Source organism: Muntiacus reevesi, chromosome 2, assembly GCF_963930625.1.
Source record: "Muntiacus reevesi chromosome 2, mMunRee1.1, whole genome shotgun sequence".
NCBI lineage: Eukaryota > Metazoa > Chordata > Mammalia > Artiodactyla > Cervidae > Muntiacus > Muntiacus reevesi.
The window spans coordinates 91,777,086-91,795,595 of record NC_089250.1 but is presented as its reverse complement, the minus strand read 5'-3'; the positions used below and the strand labels follow the sequence as shown (position 1 = coordinate 91,795,595).

At 48.0% G+C, this 18,510-nt stretch overlaps 1 protein-coding gene and 1 pseudogene across 3 annotated transcripts in view; one reads left to right on the top strand and one right to left on the bottom strand.

Annotated features, from left to right (window-relative positions):
• Window positions 1-7,548: 7,548 nt before the first annotated feature.
• Window positions 7,549-9,665, bottom strand: LOC136158080 (uncharacterized protein C11orf98-like; annotated as a pseudogene).
• A 6,573-nt stretch (window positions 9,666-16,238) lies between these two features.
• Window positions 16,239-18,510, top strand: part of CCSAP (centriole, cilia and spindle associated protein) — a 29,968-nt gene continuing 27,696 nt past the window's right edge. For all 3 annotated transcript variants that reach the window (XM_065922325.1, XM_065922324.1, XM_065922323.1), the window contains exons 1-2: window positions 16,239-16,371; window positions 16,848-17,254. In XM_065922325.1, coding sequence (XP_065778397.1) covers window positions 16,897-17,254 — 358 coding nt within the window. In that variant the 5' untranslated portion in view covers window positions 16,239-16,371; window positions 16,848-16,896. The remainder of the gene's footprint in view (window positions 16,372-16,847; window positions 17,255-18,510) is intronic.

The following is an 18,510-nucleotide window of genomic DNA, read 5'->3' as shown; positions in this document are numbered from 1 at the left end:
GATAGAAATAAGTACCAAGTGAGCATTGAGCCCTGCTCTGCAGTTTCGCGGTGCCTCATAATGACTGAAGGCAGCCCCAAGAGGGGAACCTTGTCGGGGGTTTATACCAGCTTGCCAATGCCAAGAGACACCCAACATCCCTGCAAGGGGAGCGTCCAGAAACGGGTGAAGTGTGTGGACCAAGCTGTCCTTTCTCAGTCACCTTATCTGGTGTCTTTGACCATTTTGTAACTGCCTGGGGAATTAGAACTACTAACCTAATCTGTTGGATCATAGAGTTTCAACAGACTTGTGATCCATGCCATTACTGTGTACCTTTACTTAGACCCCAAACTTGGTAGTCATGAGGAACCCACACTTGCTAGGAGCACATTTGGGAATGAGGACAGAGGTCACTTCTTCCTAGCTGGTGCCCTTTCACCACCTCTTTTGCTACCATATGTACTGGTGTGGCGACACTCAGAAGGGACATCTTGGGTTTTTTGTTCATCCCTTTACGACTCACCACTTTTACTGCAGTCAGGACTGTACTCAGGAACGTGCATGGGCACACAGAACACGGAAGCTTCTCCTTGTAGTCCTAGCTTGGGAAATATTCTGGAAAGTTACTCTGTTACACTCTGGGTGGCATCAGAGGAAAAATGCAAATCAAACAAAGGTCTTGGTGGTAAGAAACTAGAAATCAGTTTGGGATGCCACCAGGTCTACCCCTGGTGCATCTCTGCCCTGCCTCAATGGTAGAACGAGTGGGCTGATAGGAAAGAGTAAGGTGCCTGTGTCAGTAAGGGACAGACTAAGTCAGACCAGGAAAGAAAAGCTTCGCTGGAAAGTCTGTCTCCACCCTCATCTAAAGCAGGGAGGGACACCTCCGGTGGAAAAAAGCCATGGCCGTGGATGCTGCTTTTTTCTCTCTTACAGATGGGAGCTAGCAGTTCCAAGAACTACTCCTTTAAAAAGTATTTTTTAAAAAACTGGGACAAGTTTGATCCCCAGAGTTTAAAAAAGACATGTCTGATCTTCTTCTGTGATACAGAATGGCCACAGTATCCTTTGGAAGAAGGGGAATGCTAGCTGGTTGGAGGGCATCTTAATTATAATATTGTTTTATAATTAGACTGGTTCTGTAGAAAACAAGAGAAATGGGTAGACGTGCCATATGTGTTGCTCTTTTTCTCTCTGTGAGACATGCCAGACTTGTGCAGATTTGGGTGCGAAACAGTCGGCTCCCTCCTGTCCTCTTACTTTGCCCCTGGATCTGGAGCTTCCAATTGAACAGACTGAGAATCAGGCCACCCTTCCAGGAGGGGTTGCCTCAGCCTCAGTAGAAATTCAAACAGTCCCAATTGTGGTTGAGGATCCAAAAAGTACATAGAAGCCTTTATGGGACTAACTTTACTTTATGATCTTACTTGGAGAGATGTAACATATGTCTTGGGACAGATGCTGACTCCTGACTCAAGAGCTCGAGTTTTGGGGGAAGCTACTACTTTTGGAGATGAATGACTTAAATGTGAGACAAGTGGAAAGAGAGAACACAAAATAGCCCTCCTCCCTCCTGGGAGCTGAGCAGTTCCCATAACAGAGCTAGACTGGGACTATAACATAGCTAAACGAAGATAGGATCAGAGCCTTCTTTGTCAGATGTACTCTTGAAGGACTCGAGCAAGCACATGCTAAGACTTTAAACTATGCTAAGTTGGCTGACATAGAACTGGGAGAAAAGGCAACTCCTAACAGAGACTATGGGAGGCTCTCCACAAGTTTACTGACATTGACCCCAAAAGTACAGAGGGAGGAATGATCTTAAAAGAGATTTCTCACTCAGTCAGCTCCAGACAGCCACCGTAAACTACCAAAACAGGCATTCGGACCACATCAGTCTTGAGATAAACTGGTGCAACTGGCTCAGACAGTTTACTATGGGAGGGAGGAGGAGGAGAAGAGGCAGAAAAAGACCAGGAAGACTGAAGCCCTAACAATGGCTTTCAGATCCGTTCTAAAATAGCCTCAAAAATGCCCAGAGGAACCCAGGTGAAAAGGGACAGCCTTGCTATTACTATGGAAAGGAGGGCCATCTCAAGCGAGGTTGCCCTTAGGCATTGAAGCCGCCACCGCTCCCTGTCCAGTCTGTAAAGGACCACACTGGAGGAGAGACTTCCCCCAGAGGCGTGGGCCTCAGGGGTCAGACACTCAGAACAACCAGGACTGAAGGTGCCTGGAGGTCCCCACATGAGTCCCCATCCTAATAACACCTGAGGAACCCCGGGTATTAATAACTGTGGGGGGCCAGTCAGTTGAGTTTCTTTTGGACACTGGGGCAACTTTCTCTGTGCTCACTGAAGCCTGCTTTCCTCCCGATCCTCTACTGGGGCTGTCTGGATGAGCCAAACGCTATTATTTCAGTCATCCTTTAAGCTGTAACTGGGACTCCACGCTGTTTCTCATGAGTTTCTGATTGTGCTGGAGTCTCTCCCTCATGCCTTCTGGGTAGGATGTACTGAGCAAGGTCCAGGCCTCTGTTTTCATAGTATGGAGCCTGCTCTCTCCCATTATTTCAACAAAATGTAAATCCTAGAGTGTGGACTGATGGAAAAACTGTGGGTCGAGCACAAAATACTGTTCCTATCCTTGTCAAGCTAAAGACCCTCATCTATTTCCATATCAAAAGCAGTATCCACTGAAACCTGAGGTGAAGGAAGGGTTAAAACCCATCATTGAAAAACAAAAGCTATTAATTCCCTGTAACAGCCCATGCAACACTCCTATTTTGAGTGTAAAAAAAAGTCAAATGATAAATGGAGACTAGTTCAAGATTTATGAATAATAAATGAGGCTGTGGTTTCTTTACACCGCATGGCACCTAATCCTTATACTTTATTGTCTGACTTTTAACTTTGATTATACATTATTTTGGTTTAATGACTATTTTGCTTCACATAAGTAGGTAAATGGGTCTAGAACTGGTGGTTTTCTCTCTCATGTTTATCAAATATGGAATGAGGTCATATGGCTAACTCCTGAAAAGGGACACCTACTATCTAACACCCCCATATGCTGGGAACCAATACAGCCATCCCCGAAGTGAGTCAACAACTTAATTATAACGACTGGAAACAATTGGGATTTTTGCCCCAAGAAACAAGCAGTGTAATCATTCCTGTGTGTTCCAATCTCAGTTCAGGTCCTCCTTTTGCCTGGCCAGGTGCTAATTGGGACTGGATCCCTCAGTCATGCTGGCTTGCTCCAGACAGGACCCACTGGATGTGTGGCTCTTACCTATGGGCATGGCTTCCCCCTGGCTGGATAGGGAGATGCACCCTAGGTCTAGATTTTATTCATGACTTCATGTTTTCAGTTTCCAGAGAAGCCTGCTAATCTGCCACGCCTTAAAACTCACTGGACAAGGTATGTATTTCACTGGTACGATTATCTGGCTGCAATTCGTTCCCTCTCTGGGAACTACAGAGGTTATGCTACAAGTTGATGCTCTGACTAACTTTACTCAACGGGCTTTACAAGATTCTCAAAAAGTCTATTTCAGCCCTTAATGCTGAACAAATACAAATTAGAAAGGTGGTTTTGCAAAACAGATTGACTTTAGACATTCTAATGGCTGCACAAGGAGGAACTTGTGCCATTATTCACACCCAGTGCTGCACACATATACCAGATATGAGCGCTAATGTTACCCACTTTACTAAGCACATGACCAAGATGATTCAGGCTATGGATTCTCCTGAAGCCTCAGTCGCCTCACTTTGGGAAATGTTAACTAGCCCCCATGGTGGAAAACTGTCTTAATCATAACAATTCTTAACTGTTCTGTTTTTACTGCTTGCTCCCTGCATCTGTAACTGTAACTGGACTTGTTTCTAACCGTGTGAAAGCTTTTAAGTTACAAATGGTTGTCCAGGCTCCTAGAGTGCCACAGCCTCCTTCAACTATTACTTGGGGCCCCTGGGTCAGAGACTCTCAATATGAGGGTCAGGGGAATACGCTGACTTGACAATTTAGGGACAGCACCCCATGCCAGCAGGAAGTAGTTATGGAATGAAAACACCACCCCTTTTTCTTGGCAACATAATTGTGATAAAAGAAAAAGGGGAAAATGAGAGTCAGTTCTTAGGTTGAAAAGAAGTCTGGGATCCCAAAGGATGAGAAAGGGGTCTGGGGTTCTCCAAGAGAAGAAAAGGACAAACTTTTCTTTTTTAAGCCCAGAGTTAATGATTACACAACAAAACAACTCATCTTGCTCAAGGGTATGTTCTTCCTTCAACTCTGTGCCAGTGATTATGTGACAACAATGTATCCTGATTGAGGACATGTTTCTCCTTCTTAAGAAACTTCTGACTAACCCTGTCATCTTACAGTGTCTGTCTGGTTCAGTTCAGTTCAGTCGCAGAGTTGTGTCTGACTCTTTGCAACCCCATGGATTGCAGCATGCCAGGCCTCCCTGTCCATCACCAACTCCTAGAGTTGACTCAAACTCATGTCCATTGAGTCAGTGATGCCATCCAACCATCTCATCCTCTGTCGTCCCCTTCTCCTCCCACCTTCAATCTTTCCCAGCATCAGGGTCTTTTGAAATGAGTCAGTTCTTCGCCTCAGGTGGTCAAAGTATTGGAGTTTCAGCTTCAACATCAGTCCTTCCAATGAACACCCAGGACTGATCTCCTTTAGGATGGACTGGTTGGATCTCCTTGCAGTCCAAGGGACTCTCAAGAGTCTTCTCCAACACCACAGTTCAAAAGCATCAATTCTTCTCCACTCAGCTTTCTTTATTGTCCAACTCTCACATCCATTCACGACTACTGGAAAAACCATAGCATTGACTAGATGGACCTTTGTTGGTAAAGTAATGTCTCTGCTTCTTAATATGCTATCTAGGTTGGTCATAACTTTTCTTCCAAGGAGTAAGCCTCTTTTAATCTCATGGCTGCAGTCACCATCTGCAGTGTTTTTGGAGCCCCCCAAAATAAATTCTGTCACTGTTTCCACTGTTTCCCTATATATTTGCCATGAAGTGATGGGACCGGATGCCACGATCTTAGTTTCCTGAATGTTGAGCCTTAAGCCAAATTTTTCACTTTCCTCTTTCACTTTCATCAAGAGGCTCTTTATTCACTTTCTTCCATAAGGGTGGTGTCATCTACATATCTGAAGTTATTGATATTTCTCCTGGCAATCTTGATTCCAGCTTGTGCTTCTTCCAGCCCAGCGTTTCTCATAATGTACACTGCATATAAGTTAAACAAGCAGGGTGACAATATACAGCCTTGACGTACTCCTTTTCCTATTTGGAACCAGTCTGTTGTTCCATGTCCAGTTCTAACTGTTGCTTCCGGACCTGCATTCAGGTTTCTCAAGAGGCAGGTCAGGGGGTCTGGTATTCCTATCTCTTTCAAGATTTTCCACACTTTCTTGTGATCCTTACAGTCAAAGTCTTTGGCATAGTCAGTAAAGCAGAAATATATGTTTTCCTGGAACTCTCGTGCTTTTCTGGTAAGATCTTTCTATTGTTAGTTCTAATCCTGTTATCTTAAAATGTAAATTGTGGGAGTGGGCCTGTTAAGACATTTACAACCTAGAGATATTCTTTTTATTTACTGTAACAATCAATTGAAAAAGTATATAGCTCCTTGCTAAGACTAGTAAGGAAGGGGGACACTCTCCACCCCCCATTTGATGTCTGTGTCAGAAGCTTTCTCTGTCCAAATCTGCTATACAAAAGTTCTTGAGTGATCAAACCTGGTTCTTGGTTGTCCCCAAGCTAAATCTTCTTCTTCAGAGATCACAAATCTGACATAATTCACCATAAGCTATCACTGCTGTGTAAAGAGTGGAAATACAAAGTGTTTATTTTAATTTTTACCATTCTACTTATGGTTTGTTATACTCATCCACAATTCAAAAATTATATATACACACACATACATTCATGGGACTTCCCAAGTGGCTCAATGGTAAAGAATCTGCCTGCCAATGCAGGAGCTGTGGGTTCAATCCCTGAGTCAGAAAGGTCCTCTGGAGAAGGAAATGGCAACTCACTCCAGTATTCTTGCCTGGAAAATCCCATGGAAAGAGAAGCCTGGTGGGCTACAGTCCATGGGGTTGCAAAAGAATCAGATAGAACTTAGCAACTAAACAACAACAGTACATATATATATTTAATATTTTTGCATCACTTTAATGTCCATTCCTCACTTTATTTTTTGCTATTGATTTATTACTTGCTGTTTATTTTATATTTCAGACTATAGAAGTGATGCTAGACAAAAAGTAAATTCAAGCAATTTTTAAAATTCAAGTTCAAAATGGGTCATAAAACAACAGAGACAACTTGCAACATCAACAAAGCATTTGGCCCATGAACTGCTAATGAATGTACAGTGCAGGGGTGGTTTAAGAAGTTTTGCAAAGGAGATGAGAGCCTTGAAGATGAGAAGCACAGTGACTGGCCATCAAAAATTGACATTGACCAACTGAGGGCAGTCATCAAAGCTGGCCTCCTTACAACTACACAAGAAGTTGCCCAAGAACTCAACGTTGACCATTCTATGGACATTTGGCATTTGAAAGAAAGGTGAAAAAACTTGTAAGTGGGTGCCTCATGAGCTGACTGAAAATAAAAACATCATTGTTTTGATGTGCTGTCTTCTCTTGTTCTATGGGACAACAATGAACCATTGTTTGACCAATTTGTGACATGGGACAAAAAGTGGATTTTATGCAACAACCAGCAACAACCAACTCAGTGGCTGAACTGAGAAGAAGCTCCAAAGCACTTCCTAAAGCAAACTTGCAGCAAAAAGAGGTCATGGTCACTGTTTGGTGGTCTGCTGCCCGTCTGATCCACTACAGCTTTCTGAATTCCAGCAAAACCATTATATCTGAGAAGCATGTTCAGCTAATAGATGAGATACACTGAAAACTGCAAAGCCTGCAGCCAGCATTAGTCAACAGAATGGGTCCAATTCTTCTCCCGACACTGTCTGACCATAGGTCACACAACCAATCCTTCAAAAGTTGAATGAATTGGTTATGAAATTTTTACCCCATCTGCCGTATTCACCTGACCACTTGCCAACTGATTACCACTTCTTCAAGCATCTTGACAACCTTTTTTTTTTTTGTGATAAAGACTGTTCATTTTATTAAAAATATAATCCAGCAAAGGAAGCAAAGATGATCACAGTCACTTGTCCACTTTGGTCACACAGGGGAAGTGGCAGGGCTGGTATCAAGAGCCCTTCCTCCTCTGCCATCTCCATAATAATCTTTATTTTTGTCAGAAATAGAAAGTTGCAGTATCACTCACTGGGGAGACAGGGCCATCAAGAGGTTAACTCTTATTGCCTCTGCTCAAGTAAGCACTGTGGGTCCTGTTTCCCAACTGTTGTTTCCATGCTCATCATCCCTTTTCCTGGCCCATCCCCATTCCTACATTTAATCACACACATCTCAGTGAGATTGCTAGGGCTTTATTACAAATGCAGTTGACTGCATAGAACTCCCTCTCCAATCTTTCTTTTCTACACTCTTCTCAATGCATCCCTTCAGGACAGGGCAGTAGACCATCATGGAAGAGAAATATGTGGAGACTGAAAAGGGGCAATGCTTTCTTCAGTCTTTTGAAACAACCATCAAGTCCTCCTGGGTCCAGCTAAGAATCTGGTAGGAGGGTGAGATTCAGAGTTAGCTCTTATCTTCAAAGTCCTCCATGCCTACATTCTAGGGAGCTTTTGTCTTCTTTTTTGATTTGGGGTGTGGTTCACTAGTCCACTTCCATGACTGCTTTCTCTTTCCAGGCAAGCCTGATCTCCTGGAGGAGTTTTCTGTGCTTCTTCCCAGACAGAGTCATGCTGGCACTGGATGCCCACTTCTTGAGGTGGTACTGCATAAACATGCTCACAGCTCTGACACCCGGTGCTTCAGTCGCTGATCCTGGTTCAAAACCTGCTGTCATTTGAACAGCTTCTTCTTCAGCTCAGGTCATGGCCAGTTGATCTTTCTGCCTGGAGCACCCATGGATGCACAGGGAAAATGCTTCCACAACCAGCAGGAGGCAGAAAATGCTTTCCAAGAGTTTGTTGAATCTTAAAGCATGGATTTTTATGCTGCAGGGATAAACAAACTTATTTCTCATATGCAAGATGTGCTGATTTTAATGGTTCCTATTTTGATGAATAAAAATGTGTTTGAGCCTAGTTATAATGATTTAAAATTCATGGGTCCAAAACTGCAATTACTCTTGTACCAACCTAATACAATGTTGTGTTAGTTTTAAGTTTACAGCAAAGTGATTCATTTATGCATGCATATATATGTGTTTAAATGGATATATATACATATATATATTCAGGATTCAAGTGTATTTAGATACTGATTTCCAATTAAGCTATTTAATATCTCTTATGTATCTTCTCAGAGAAGGCAATGGCACCCCACTCCAGTACTGTTGCCTGGAGAATCCCATAGACGGAGGAGCCTGGTGGGCTACAGTCCATGGGGTCTCAAAGAGTCGGACATGACTGAGAGACTTTACTTTCACTTTTCACTTTCATGAATTGGAGAAGGAAATGGCAACCCACTCCAGTATTCTTGCCTGGAGAATCCCAGGGATGGAGGAGCCTGGTGGGCTGCCATCTATGAGGTTGCACAGAGTCGGACACGACTTACGTGATGCAGCAGCAGCAGCAGCATGTATCTTATACACCAATGTGAGATCTGTGTAGGATCTCATTACATATTACATATTTAATCTCATATTACATCTCATTAAATATTACATATTTCCTGCAAAACACAATGAATTAAAAAGTTCACATTTTACATGAATTTTGGAGAATAACAATTTTCAAAAATAAAAAAAAAATTTAAGTCAGCTTCTGAAATGCATGTGATTCTGAAATACAAGAAGATCAAATCTGTAAGAGAGGAACTTAGAGTAAGGAAAAGAATACAGCCCCGGTATGTTAATGCCCAAAAGTGCACCACAAATTTGGCTCTATACTTAATAGCAGCTGAAGCAAAGAAAAAAAAAAATCAGAATTTCCAATGTTCAAGATGTAAAAACTAGTCAGCTTGTCAATAAAAGACTGAGATGACTTTCTGCCATGGGTTGTCACAGAGGATTATGCACAAAGTGAGGACCAGGTCACCTCCCTTTCCAGATCCAACAGTTCTGTCTGGCTGTTTTCTGTGCAGATGCAATTCCGAAAAAGCAGTTCTGTGAGGGGCCAGAGCAATGCTCTTGAAGTACGTGGTTTTCTACCAAATTGGCTAGAATACAGGGGGAAAAATAGATTTTGGAATCCTAGAGCCATGGAGAGAGTGCATATTCAATAGGGAATCCTCCAGGAGAGATATTTTCTTGCTCCCCAGCCTGGTAGAGATAGAGACCCTGTTACCTGGGGGGGCAGGGGGACTTGAAATGTAGGGAGTCTGTGCTGCTCAACTAAGAATGTCATCCTCTCATGACAATTCTGAAGCCTCAGAGAAAGACAGATATCCTTACATGCATGGTGATGGGCTGATGCAATACAGGCAGTCTGGCCAAGAGTGTCTTCAGAAACTTACACAGCTAGGTGGTCCTGGGCTCAGCATTCCCACACAGAGCAAGACAGTCGGGATATGAGTCTGGGCTCACTCTCAAAACAGGCGTTCCTGCTGCTGTCAGAAGAGCTGCACACAGAATTCCATGTTCTGACAAATTGCCATGGTAATCACACTGTTTCTGGATTTGATGGCTTATTATCAAGTAGTCAAGGTAATTGGGGATATTTTTGCTTCTTTGTTAGATGGAACCAAGAGTGGGAACACCAAGGAATGGGAGACAGGCAGAACTGGAAGGGGAAGGGTGGAGAGGGGGAGGGAGGGAGGAGCTGGGGGCTGTTCCAGAAAGGCCTTAGAAGATGAGAGGCAGCAAGGGGTTGCTATGGGCGGAATGCCCTTGTTCCACTAGTTCATATGTTGAAACCTACCCCCCAAGGTGATGATACTAAGGGGTGAGTAAGGCCTTTGGAGGACCGTTCAGTCCTGACGGTGGAGCCCCCATGAATGGGATTCTGCTATCGTAAGAGATACCGGAGAGTTCCCTCACCCCTTTTCTTACCATATGAGGACACAGTCTGTGAGGGACGAACTAGATTCTCCCCAGAACTTGTCCATTCTGGCAGCTTGACCAGGGCTGTCAGAAATAAAGGTCTGTTGTGGATAAGCTGCCCAGTGTGTGATGCTTTGTTACAGTGGCCTGATCAGACTGAGATGCATCTTCACCTGAGAGCCGGCCCAGGGCTGAGTAGCCTCTCAGGCCAGAGCTCAACTGGGGGCCCAGGCCAGGGTCTGCGGTCAGTGGGTCCTGGTGCAGAACCTCTCTTTTCCTCTTCTCAGGAAGTGAACAACTCCAGAGCCCTAGAGATAAGTAGGAGTCTGGGCAACCTCACTGTTGCATAGACAGACGGTTTTGCACACAGGTTGGGGTTTGCTATTCAGGAATCCTCTTCTCAAGAACAGGCTCCAGGCTATCAAGCTGGGGGTATTTCCCCAGGCTTCTTGGCAGGAACTCAAGCTAAATATTCTGTTGTTTTCAATGCATATTCTTGATTTTTTTTTTTTTTCTGTTGCTGGTACGGTGTTCAGACATAAGGTTATGACCACCAGGACTGATCCAGTGAAACAAATGTTTCACCCAGATCCTATCCACAAAAAAGGAACTGTTCATATGTATTTTTCTATATTGTAGTCCCTGACTACCTCCATTGTAGACAAGAAGAAAAAGAGGGCAGTTAAACAGTACTGAGTTGTATTTAATGATTTTTTAAAAGTATGATTTTTCTCTGCCCACATTCAGCAGTCTGGACCACCCTGTGGCTCTGGCAGCCCCATCCCATCCCGAGCCACAGGAGTGGCTTCCCTTGGCAGTCATGCATGGGGGTGGGGCTGAGGTGCAGTGACACAGCTGGCTCTGCCCTTGCTGCAGACCCTTTGTTTGGATCAGGTCCTTGTTCTCTGCAAGGGCACGAAGGGGGCATGATGCCTGAGTTGTGCCTCCCATCCCTGACCAATGTGATAAGGGGGTTGAACTCAAGAGGCACTGTCTGATGGACAAGTTCACCCTAGCCTAGAATGTGGGCACCCAGGCTCTAGGATGACCCTGACATTTTGACTCTATGACTGGGAGAATGAAAATGCCATTAACGAAATGGGAACAGAGACAAAGGGCTTGGTGGGAAGAGTAAGATGGTAAAAATGAACACTGAATATGAGCTTCTGGCAAGCTGTGCACCAAGGGGGAATGGCCAGTGAGCTGCACAGTGGTCTGGCCCTGGGGGTTGGGGGTCACAGAGGCATTGATGCCACAGCATACACAGGCATCACTACTCTGCACGTATGTGGGGAGAAGTGCAGAAACAATGAGGAATCCTTAATTTAAAAAAGAGGAGGAGGAGGGCTTCTCTGGTGGCTCAGTGGTAAAGAATCTGCCTGCCAAATGCAATAGACACAAGTTTGGTCCCTGATCTGGGAAGATCCCACGTGCCGTGGAGCAACCAAGCCCATATACCACAGCTACTCAGCCTGTGCCCAAGAGCTGGGGAGTCACATCTACTGAAGCTTGTGTGCCCCAGAGCCCAGGCCCTGCAACAACAGAGGCCAGCACAATGAGAAGCCTGCGCGCCACAACTAGAGAAGCCAGAGCAGCAGCAACGACCCAGCACACCTCTCAATAAACAAATAGACACATTTAAGAAAACAGAGGAGGAGGAATAGGAAGCTGCCAAAGAAACCAGATACCAGTCAGTGAGGAGGAAGGAATTAGGACAGTCCAGTGCATCAGGGCGCTTGCTCAGAGAAATCAACACTGCTAATTTTAGGAGAAAAGACATATATTAATATTTAAACACTGCTTGGGTGGCTTCCAGAGTCTCTGGAACAGGTTTGGGGCTCTGAGAGGAAGAACACCAGTGGAGACTAATGGAGCTTGCATCCCTGACACTGTTGGCTCTGGACAAGGGCATTTGTCCAAGTGCTGGGGTCACTACTGCTCCAGGAACCTGGCTCTGAAATTGGCATTTCAGCCAAAGAGAAACCTTCTTGGTCCTTGCTTCTCAGCACCATCAGACCCTGATTCCAAGCCTAGGGCAGGAGTATCTGATTAGCAGTTTATAGCTCATTTGGTAAAGAATCCACCTGCAATGCAGGAGACCCATGTTCAATTCCTGGGTTAAGAAGATCCACTGGAGAAGAGATAGGCTACCCACCCCAGTACTCTTGGGCTTCCCCTGTGGCTCAGCTGGTAAAGAATCGACCGGCAATGTGGGAAACCTGGGTTTGATCCCTGAATTGGGAAGATCCCCTGAAGAAGGCCAGTATTCTGGCCTGGAGAATTCCATGAACTGTATAGTCCATGGGGTCACAAAGAATCAGACATGACTGAGCGACTTTCACTTTCAGGTCACAGGCCTACATTATAGCTGCAAAGGATGCTGTGGAAAATATCTAGCATCTGTAGCATCCACAGGTTTCCCAAGTGGCACTCGTGCTAAAGAATCTGCCTGCTGATGCAAGAGACATAAGAGATGGGTTCTATCCCTAGATTGGGAAGATCCCCTGGAGGAGGGTACAGCACACCACTCAGGTACTCTTGCCTGGAGAAACCCATGAACAGAGGAACCTGGCAGGCTACAGCCCATAGGGTCACAAAGAATCGGACACGACTGAAGCGACTTAGCACATTAGCATGTGAGCTTCTACACTGGGGGGTGGGTTTATAAAAAGCATAGAGTGGATAGTGGATTCCCAAGTCTGTGTTTGGAGACAGAAGGTGAGGGAAAAGGCAAGGGAGAGGGAAACAGAAAAAGAAGCAAAATCCAGAGACAAAAGGGAAGATGAAAGCTGATGGAGCACCGGCTGGGAGGGGTCAGGAAAGGCAGGAGGCACATGCCTGGAAAGAACACCTCAGGGGGAAGGAAGGGTGAATTAGGGGGCTCTCAGAAGACGGCCTCTCTTAGCTCAGAAGGATACAGATATTGACACAGATGGGATGGCACTCTGAGGGGAGGGAGTGGCAGTGTCTGGGCCTCAGGATGCAGGACTCTGGAAGCAGGGAGCTGGGAAGTTCAGCCCAGCACCCCGAAGGAGGCCAGCCTGCAGGGCTTGCCACTCTGTGAGGCTGTCAGACTTGGTCACTAGCAGGTTTTCATACCTGGAATCTGTATATTTGGGTAGCAAATCTCTATTATCTTTCTATGACCTTTCCGGAGTCTAGCATTGACCTTCCTTTCTATCAGCTCCCGCTCTCTCTTGTAGATGGACCCATTCAGGGCTGCCTCTCACTGAAGGTTCCTTCTACCAAAGCCCTTTCCTGTCCTTCTGGGGACCCTGCTGTTCGGCCTCTGATGTCCCTTTGGTGTCTGTCTGTTTTCTACGCTCTTTCTTCTGTGAGCGCCACAGGCCAGCCCTAAAGTCTCCCTCTTGCTTCAGAAACCAGTTACAGGTCCATATTTACCACAGTTGTAGCTTTTAATCTCTGCTTGTCGGTCCTACTTCTATCTGTAAAACAAAACAACACTGTCTTCTACACAGACAGTCCTTCAGTGCTCTGGGAACAGAGGATTCTCTACAGGAAAGGTTTACTGCCCCTGATAAAGAAATACAACTTTGTGGCTACTGCTTATGATTGTATTCAGCGTCTTAACAGTTGCATCTTACTTATGGTCAACTAGGTCCCAGAAGGTTCTCCCCACACATGCTGTCAAATTAGATCTTTCTCATCCTTTTTTTTTTTTTTTAAACACAAAGACGAATATATGGATGAACATATGTTGTTTTGTCTGCCTACTGCTCCTCCCTCTGGGGAGCCAGCCCTTCCTTGTTCCCTGTGTCTCCTGGGGCTGTCAGTTTCAGCCTCCCACCCTATCCCCACTCATAGGCATGGAAACATGACCCATGCCTGGCCAGTCATATCACCTCCTACCCCTGGTGACAGCCAAGAAGTTTTCTCTATATCTGGAATACTAAGAAGTTGTCTGTTGCTGGTGGTCCTCAGCTAAGACTGGTGGTCCTCAGCTAAGACAACACAAGCTTGGAGTACAAGTTGCACTTTCTCCAGCTGTGAAGGGAAGTCCACTGTAGTGGAAGAAAAGGCCAGCCCCCAGAGGAAGGCTCAGAGACCAAGAGAGAGAAGTGAGTCCTGATGATATTGACTGGATTCGTGAGTCTAGGCTTGCCAGAGTCAATCAGTACCCTTTCTGTTTAAGTTAGTTGAATCAGGTTTTTGTCACTTCCAAGTGGTAAGCCCTGAATAATAATACTTTTAAAAATTAGAATGAATGGCATGCACCTATCTGCACAATAGACAAATGTAAAACAAAAAAACCATTCCTAACCCTATTTTTCAGTTATACAGAAAATGGTGTCATACCTTCTATACTGTGTGTGTGTGGTTGTGTGATTGTAAAAAGAGCCACAAATTCCTCCATCCAGTATGCACACCATTTGGCAACTTAAGTTTGCATTTACTCCTCTCAGGGAGAGGTGGGGTTTCTTGCTCTCTGAATCTGGGCTAGCCTTGGGACTTATTTGAGCATTAGCTTGCAGCAGGAGAGATGTATATGACCTTCAGAGGCCTTCCAACTTCTGCTATTAACCGCTTAGAAGAAAGGGCCAGGTGAAGAAGCTAGGATAACCTCCTGGAGGACAAGAATACAGGGAGGGTATCAAGACAGCCCAGCCCACAGCCAGCCCCAGTGTCAGGCATGTGAGTAAAGCCATGTAGAACCTTCCAGACCAGTTCTCCCTCCAGCTGAATGCAACTGTTTGAGTCTAAACCAGCAGAGTGAAACCAGCTTTGGTATGGCCTAGCTGACTTCCCTGGTGGCTCAGATGGTAAAGCGTCTGCCTACAATGCAGGACACCCGGATTCAATCCCTGGGTTGGGAAGATCTCCTGGAGAAGGAAATGGTAACCCACTTCAGTATTCCTGCCTGGAAAATCCCACGGATGGAGGAACCTGGTAGGCTACAGTCCATGGGGTCCCAAACAGTGGACACGACTGAGCCACTTCACTTCAACCCATAGAACTGTGAGAAATAATACATCTTTGTGAGAAATAATACACAAGTTTTAGGGAGCTTAATTATGCAACCAAGGCTAACTGAAACAGATTGTGTTCTGAATTTTTGATGTAGCCACACATTGTCATTTCCCCCACGTTATTAATATATTTATTAAGGTTCTTTTGTTTGCAGCCATGGGAAAACAGTTTAAAAAGAAATGCATTAGCAGGTTCCTGGGCTATTTCAAGCTATAGAAGGTAAAGTTGAGGAGGGGAGAAATCAGGGCCACCGTGCGAGTGTCAACAGCGGAGATCACAAGCGTTTCTCGAGAAAACTGCCGTTAACATTAGTGTTAATTTTCTGGACAACTACCTTCAAGTTCTCAGAACAGGTTGACTCGTCCTGCTTGGGCAGTGTCTACCTATGAATCTTTCGGTTATGATGGGGAGCGGGGCAGGACGCGGAGGCAGAAGGGAGAACAGACGCGAGTCGGTGGAAAACCAGTATGGAAGCCAGAACCTAGGCCTGCTTTTTAACTGCTAATGTTTTGACTTCCCCCAACTTCTTTTCTTTCACATCTTTCTGTTACTAATGTATCCAGGCTCCTTTTCATAAAGGGGAAGAATCCGCACGGGACCGCTCTGGAAACTGTAACAATCAGTGCAACAATGTATACTTAGCACACCGCAACCCAGTCCGCCAAGGCTTTCGGTGCACCTGGGCCTCCGGGAGGGTGGCTTGGCAGTTTTAACCAATAGCTTCACAAAATGTTCGGGGTGTCGACAAGAAAGGAGTTGCACTAAAGCAGTGAAAGGAGTTAAAAGCCAGAGTAACAGGTGTTGTGAGCAAAGGACAGGAAGCAAGAGCCAACGCGCGCACTTGGGGCTGTTTCTGGGAAGCGCGACCCTGGCAAGTGTCGGGAAGAGAACACAGCGTCGCGGGCTGGTGGGCGGCTCCGTTCCCCGACGCCTCGGGACGCGGCGGGGGCCCCGGGCAGCGCCTCCCACAACAGGGTTCGTGGGCGCTTCGGGCGGGCGGGGACCTGGCGAGGGTGCTGGGCCAGCCGAGTCGCCCGCCACCCCACGCCCGGCGCCGAAGTCGCCGCCCCCACCGAGAGAGGGGTGGGGGCCGGGGGCCGGGAGCGCGCGCTGGAGACGACTGCTCCCGGGGCTGAGGCGGCGCCTTCCCCTACCGGCTGCTGCAGGAGCGACATCTTGCTCGGCAGGAAAGCGCTGGGAGAGCGGGCGAATCTGGCTGCTGCGCCACTCGCGCCGAGGACCCGCCGGAGGCGCGCGGCTGGAGGCACAAGAAGGAGGTAAGCGGGGCTGCCCTCCTGCCCACACGTCGCGCTCCGAGGGCGCTCCGAAGACCCCGAGGCCGCCCCGCTCCCCGTGCCCAAGACCCCGAGGCCGCCCGGCTCTCCGCGCCCACGCCTGCCTCTTCCCCTCCCATCCGCGGGCTCCCGCGGCCTCTGGCTTCCGAGCTCGCGAGCTGCCCTCCCAGGTGACCCCCGAGCCCGGCAGCCCCGGCTGCCCGGCCCTTCCTGGCCCCCTGGCCGCCCTCCCCCCAGGTCTCCGCCCCTCCCCAGGCGGGCCGCGCGCTCCCTCCGCCCCGCCCCCTCCCCCGCTCCCTCCCCTCCCCCGTTCCCTCCCCCACCCCTCCCCCATCCTCCCCTCCCACGCTCCGCCCCAGCCCGCCCTGTCCGGGCGGGGCGCTGGGTTTAAACGTCGCGGCGGGCCGGGCTGGCGGAGGGGTGTGGCGTGCCTCTGTGTCGTGTCGTGGGTTCCGTAGGCGACCGCGCGGCGCGGAAGGCGGGCGTTCGGGGCCGGCGCGGGGCACCATGTCCCCGGGGAGCGGCGTGAAGAGCGAGTACATGAAGCGCTACCAGGAGCCGCGCTGGGACGAGTACGGGCCGTGCTACCGTGCGCTGCGCCACTACCGCCTGGGTCGCCGGCTGCTGGAGCAGGCGCACGCGCCCTGGCTCTGGGACGACTGGGGCCAGGCCGGCGCCTCGGACGACTCGGCGTCGTCGGCGTCGTCGGGCACCGGGGCCCCCGCGCCCCAGTGCGTCCCGGCCTCGCCGCCGCCGCCGCCCGCGGAGCCTGAGGCGCGCGTAGGGCCGGAGGAGCGGGGCGTGGAGGCCGCGGGGGACGCGGAGACCAGGGACGCCGTGGACGCGGAGGACGCGGCGCCGCCAGGTACCGGGCCGGGGAGGGGGCTGCGAGGGGCCAGCTCGCGGGACTGGATTTGCTCGTCTCCTGAACCGCGCAGCCGTTTCTCGCAGCGAGAGCTCCCGGCGAGCTCTTGATTTTATTTAATCTATTTTTGGTAGGGTGGCGTATTCTCAGCCACCCTTGACAAAATAAGGAAGGTGGCGGCCCCGCCCCCGCCGTCCCACCCTGTATTTCCGTAAAGTGTGTCTCTGGGTTGAGCCAGCTGTGAACGCCGTAGACGTGCCGCTGGCGAAGTCCAGATTTTCACCAGGTAGCCTTGATGGCCTCTGGACCACTAAACTCTCATCTATTTATTTCTAAACGCTCATTTGTTTTATGAGAGGAGCCCAGCTTTCATCAGACCGCCAGAGGATGGGAACTAACTAAGCGCATTGTCTTGTGATTGGGGCTGTTGTTTTTTGTGTTAACACCCTGACCTGACCGCGCTTTCCCTTAGGAATATTTTGTATTTGTTTCCGCAGACTGTTGCATAAATCCCCGCTGCTGGGAGATAATCCTTCTAAATGCCGGGTGCTGTCGGCTGCTCGCTCGCCTCCTCTCCTCCAGCTGCTACTTACTGTGAGCTTGAGGAGCGGCAGCTGGAAAATGGCTCTTGGGGGTGGTGCATCTGCTGCTCCCTGCGGGGCCCTGCACCTTCTCTGCTGCCGGAGGATCGCAGAGGCGGGCTGTCGGAGTGTGAGGCGGGCCGAGTGGGCGCTGGTGCTCAGGGCCCAGTTGAATGTATGCCCCAGACACAGCCTGGAGGAACCCCGTGGGGTTCTATTCTACTCCAACCTGGACCAGGCACCACCCGACGTCACTCAGTTTTAAAGAGATCCTAGTGAGCCAAACAACTAAAATGGCCTGAGAGCTTGTCATGCATCCAGTCACCGATCTTAAAGTATATATTTTCTTAGTCAACACTCAAAAACAGTTCTAAGAGGTAGGACCGTAGTTTTCACCTCGTTTACCTGGATTTTATAGACGAAGAAATAGAAGCTCAGAATCAATGATCGATGACTGTTTTTGTTTACCACCTTGTCAGTGGTACTCTGATCAGACTTTTCTCAGGAGTTTCATCCTCGCTTGTCTGTGAGATGCTGAGGAGGAGAGGAAGTTGAGTCTTGTTATATTGTTCCCAGCTGTTCTCAGTTCATCATGTGGCAGGGCTGCCCCTCCATCCTCACATGTTACTTATGAATTCCCACTGATTCCTGACCTTCGCTGCTAAGTCACTTCAG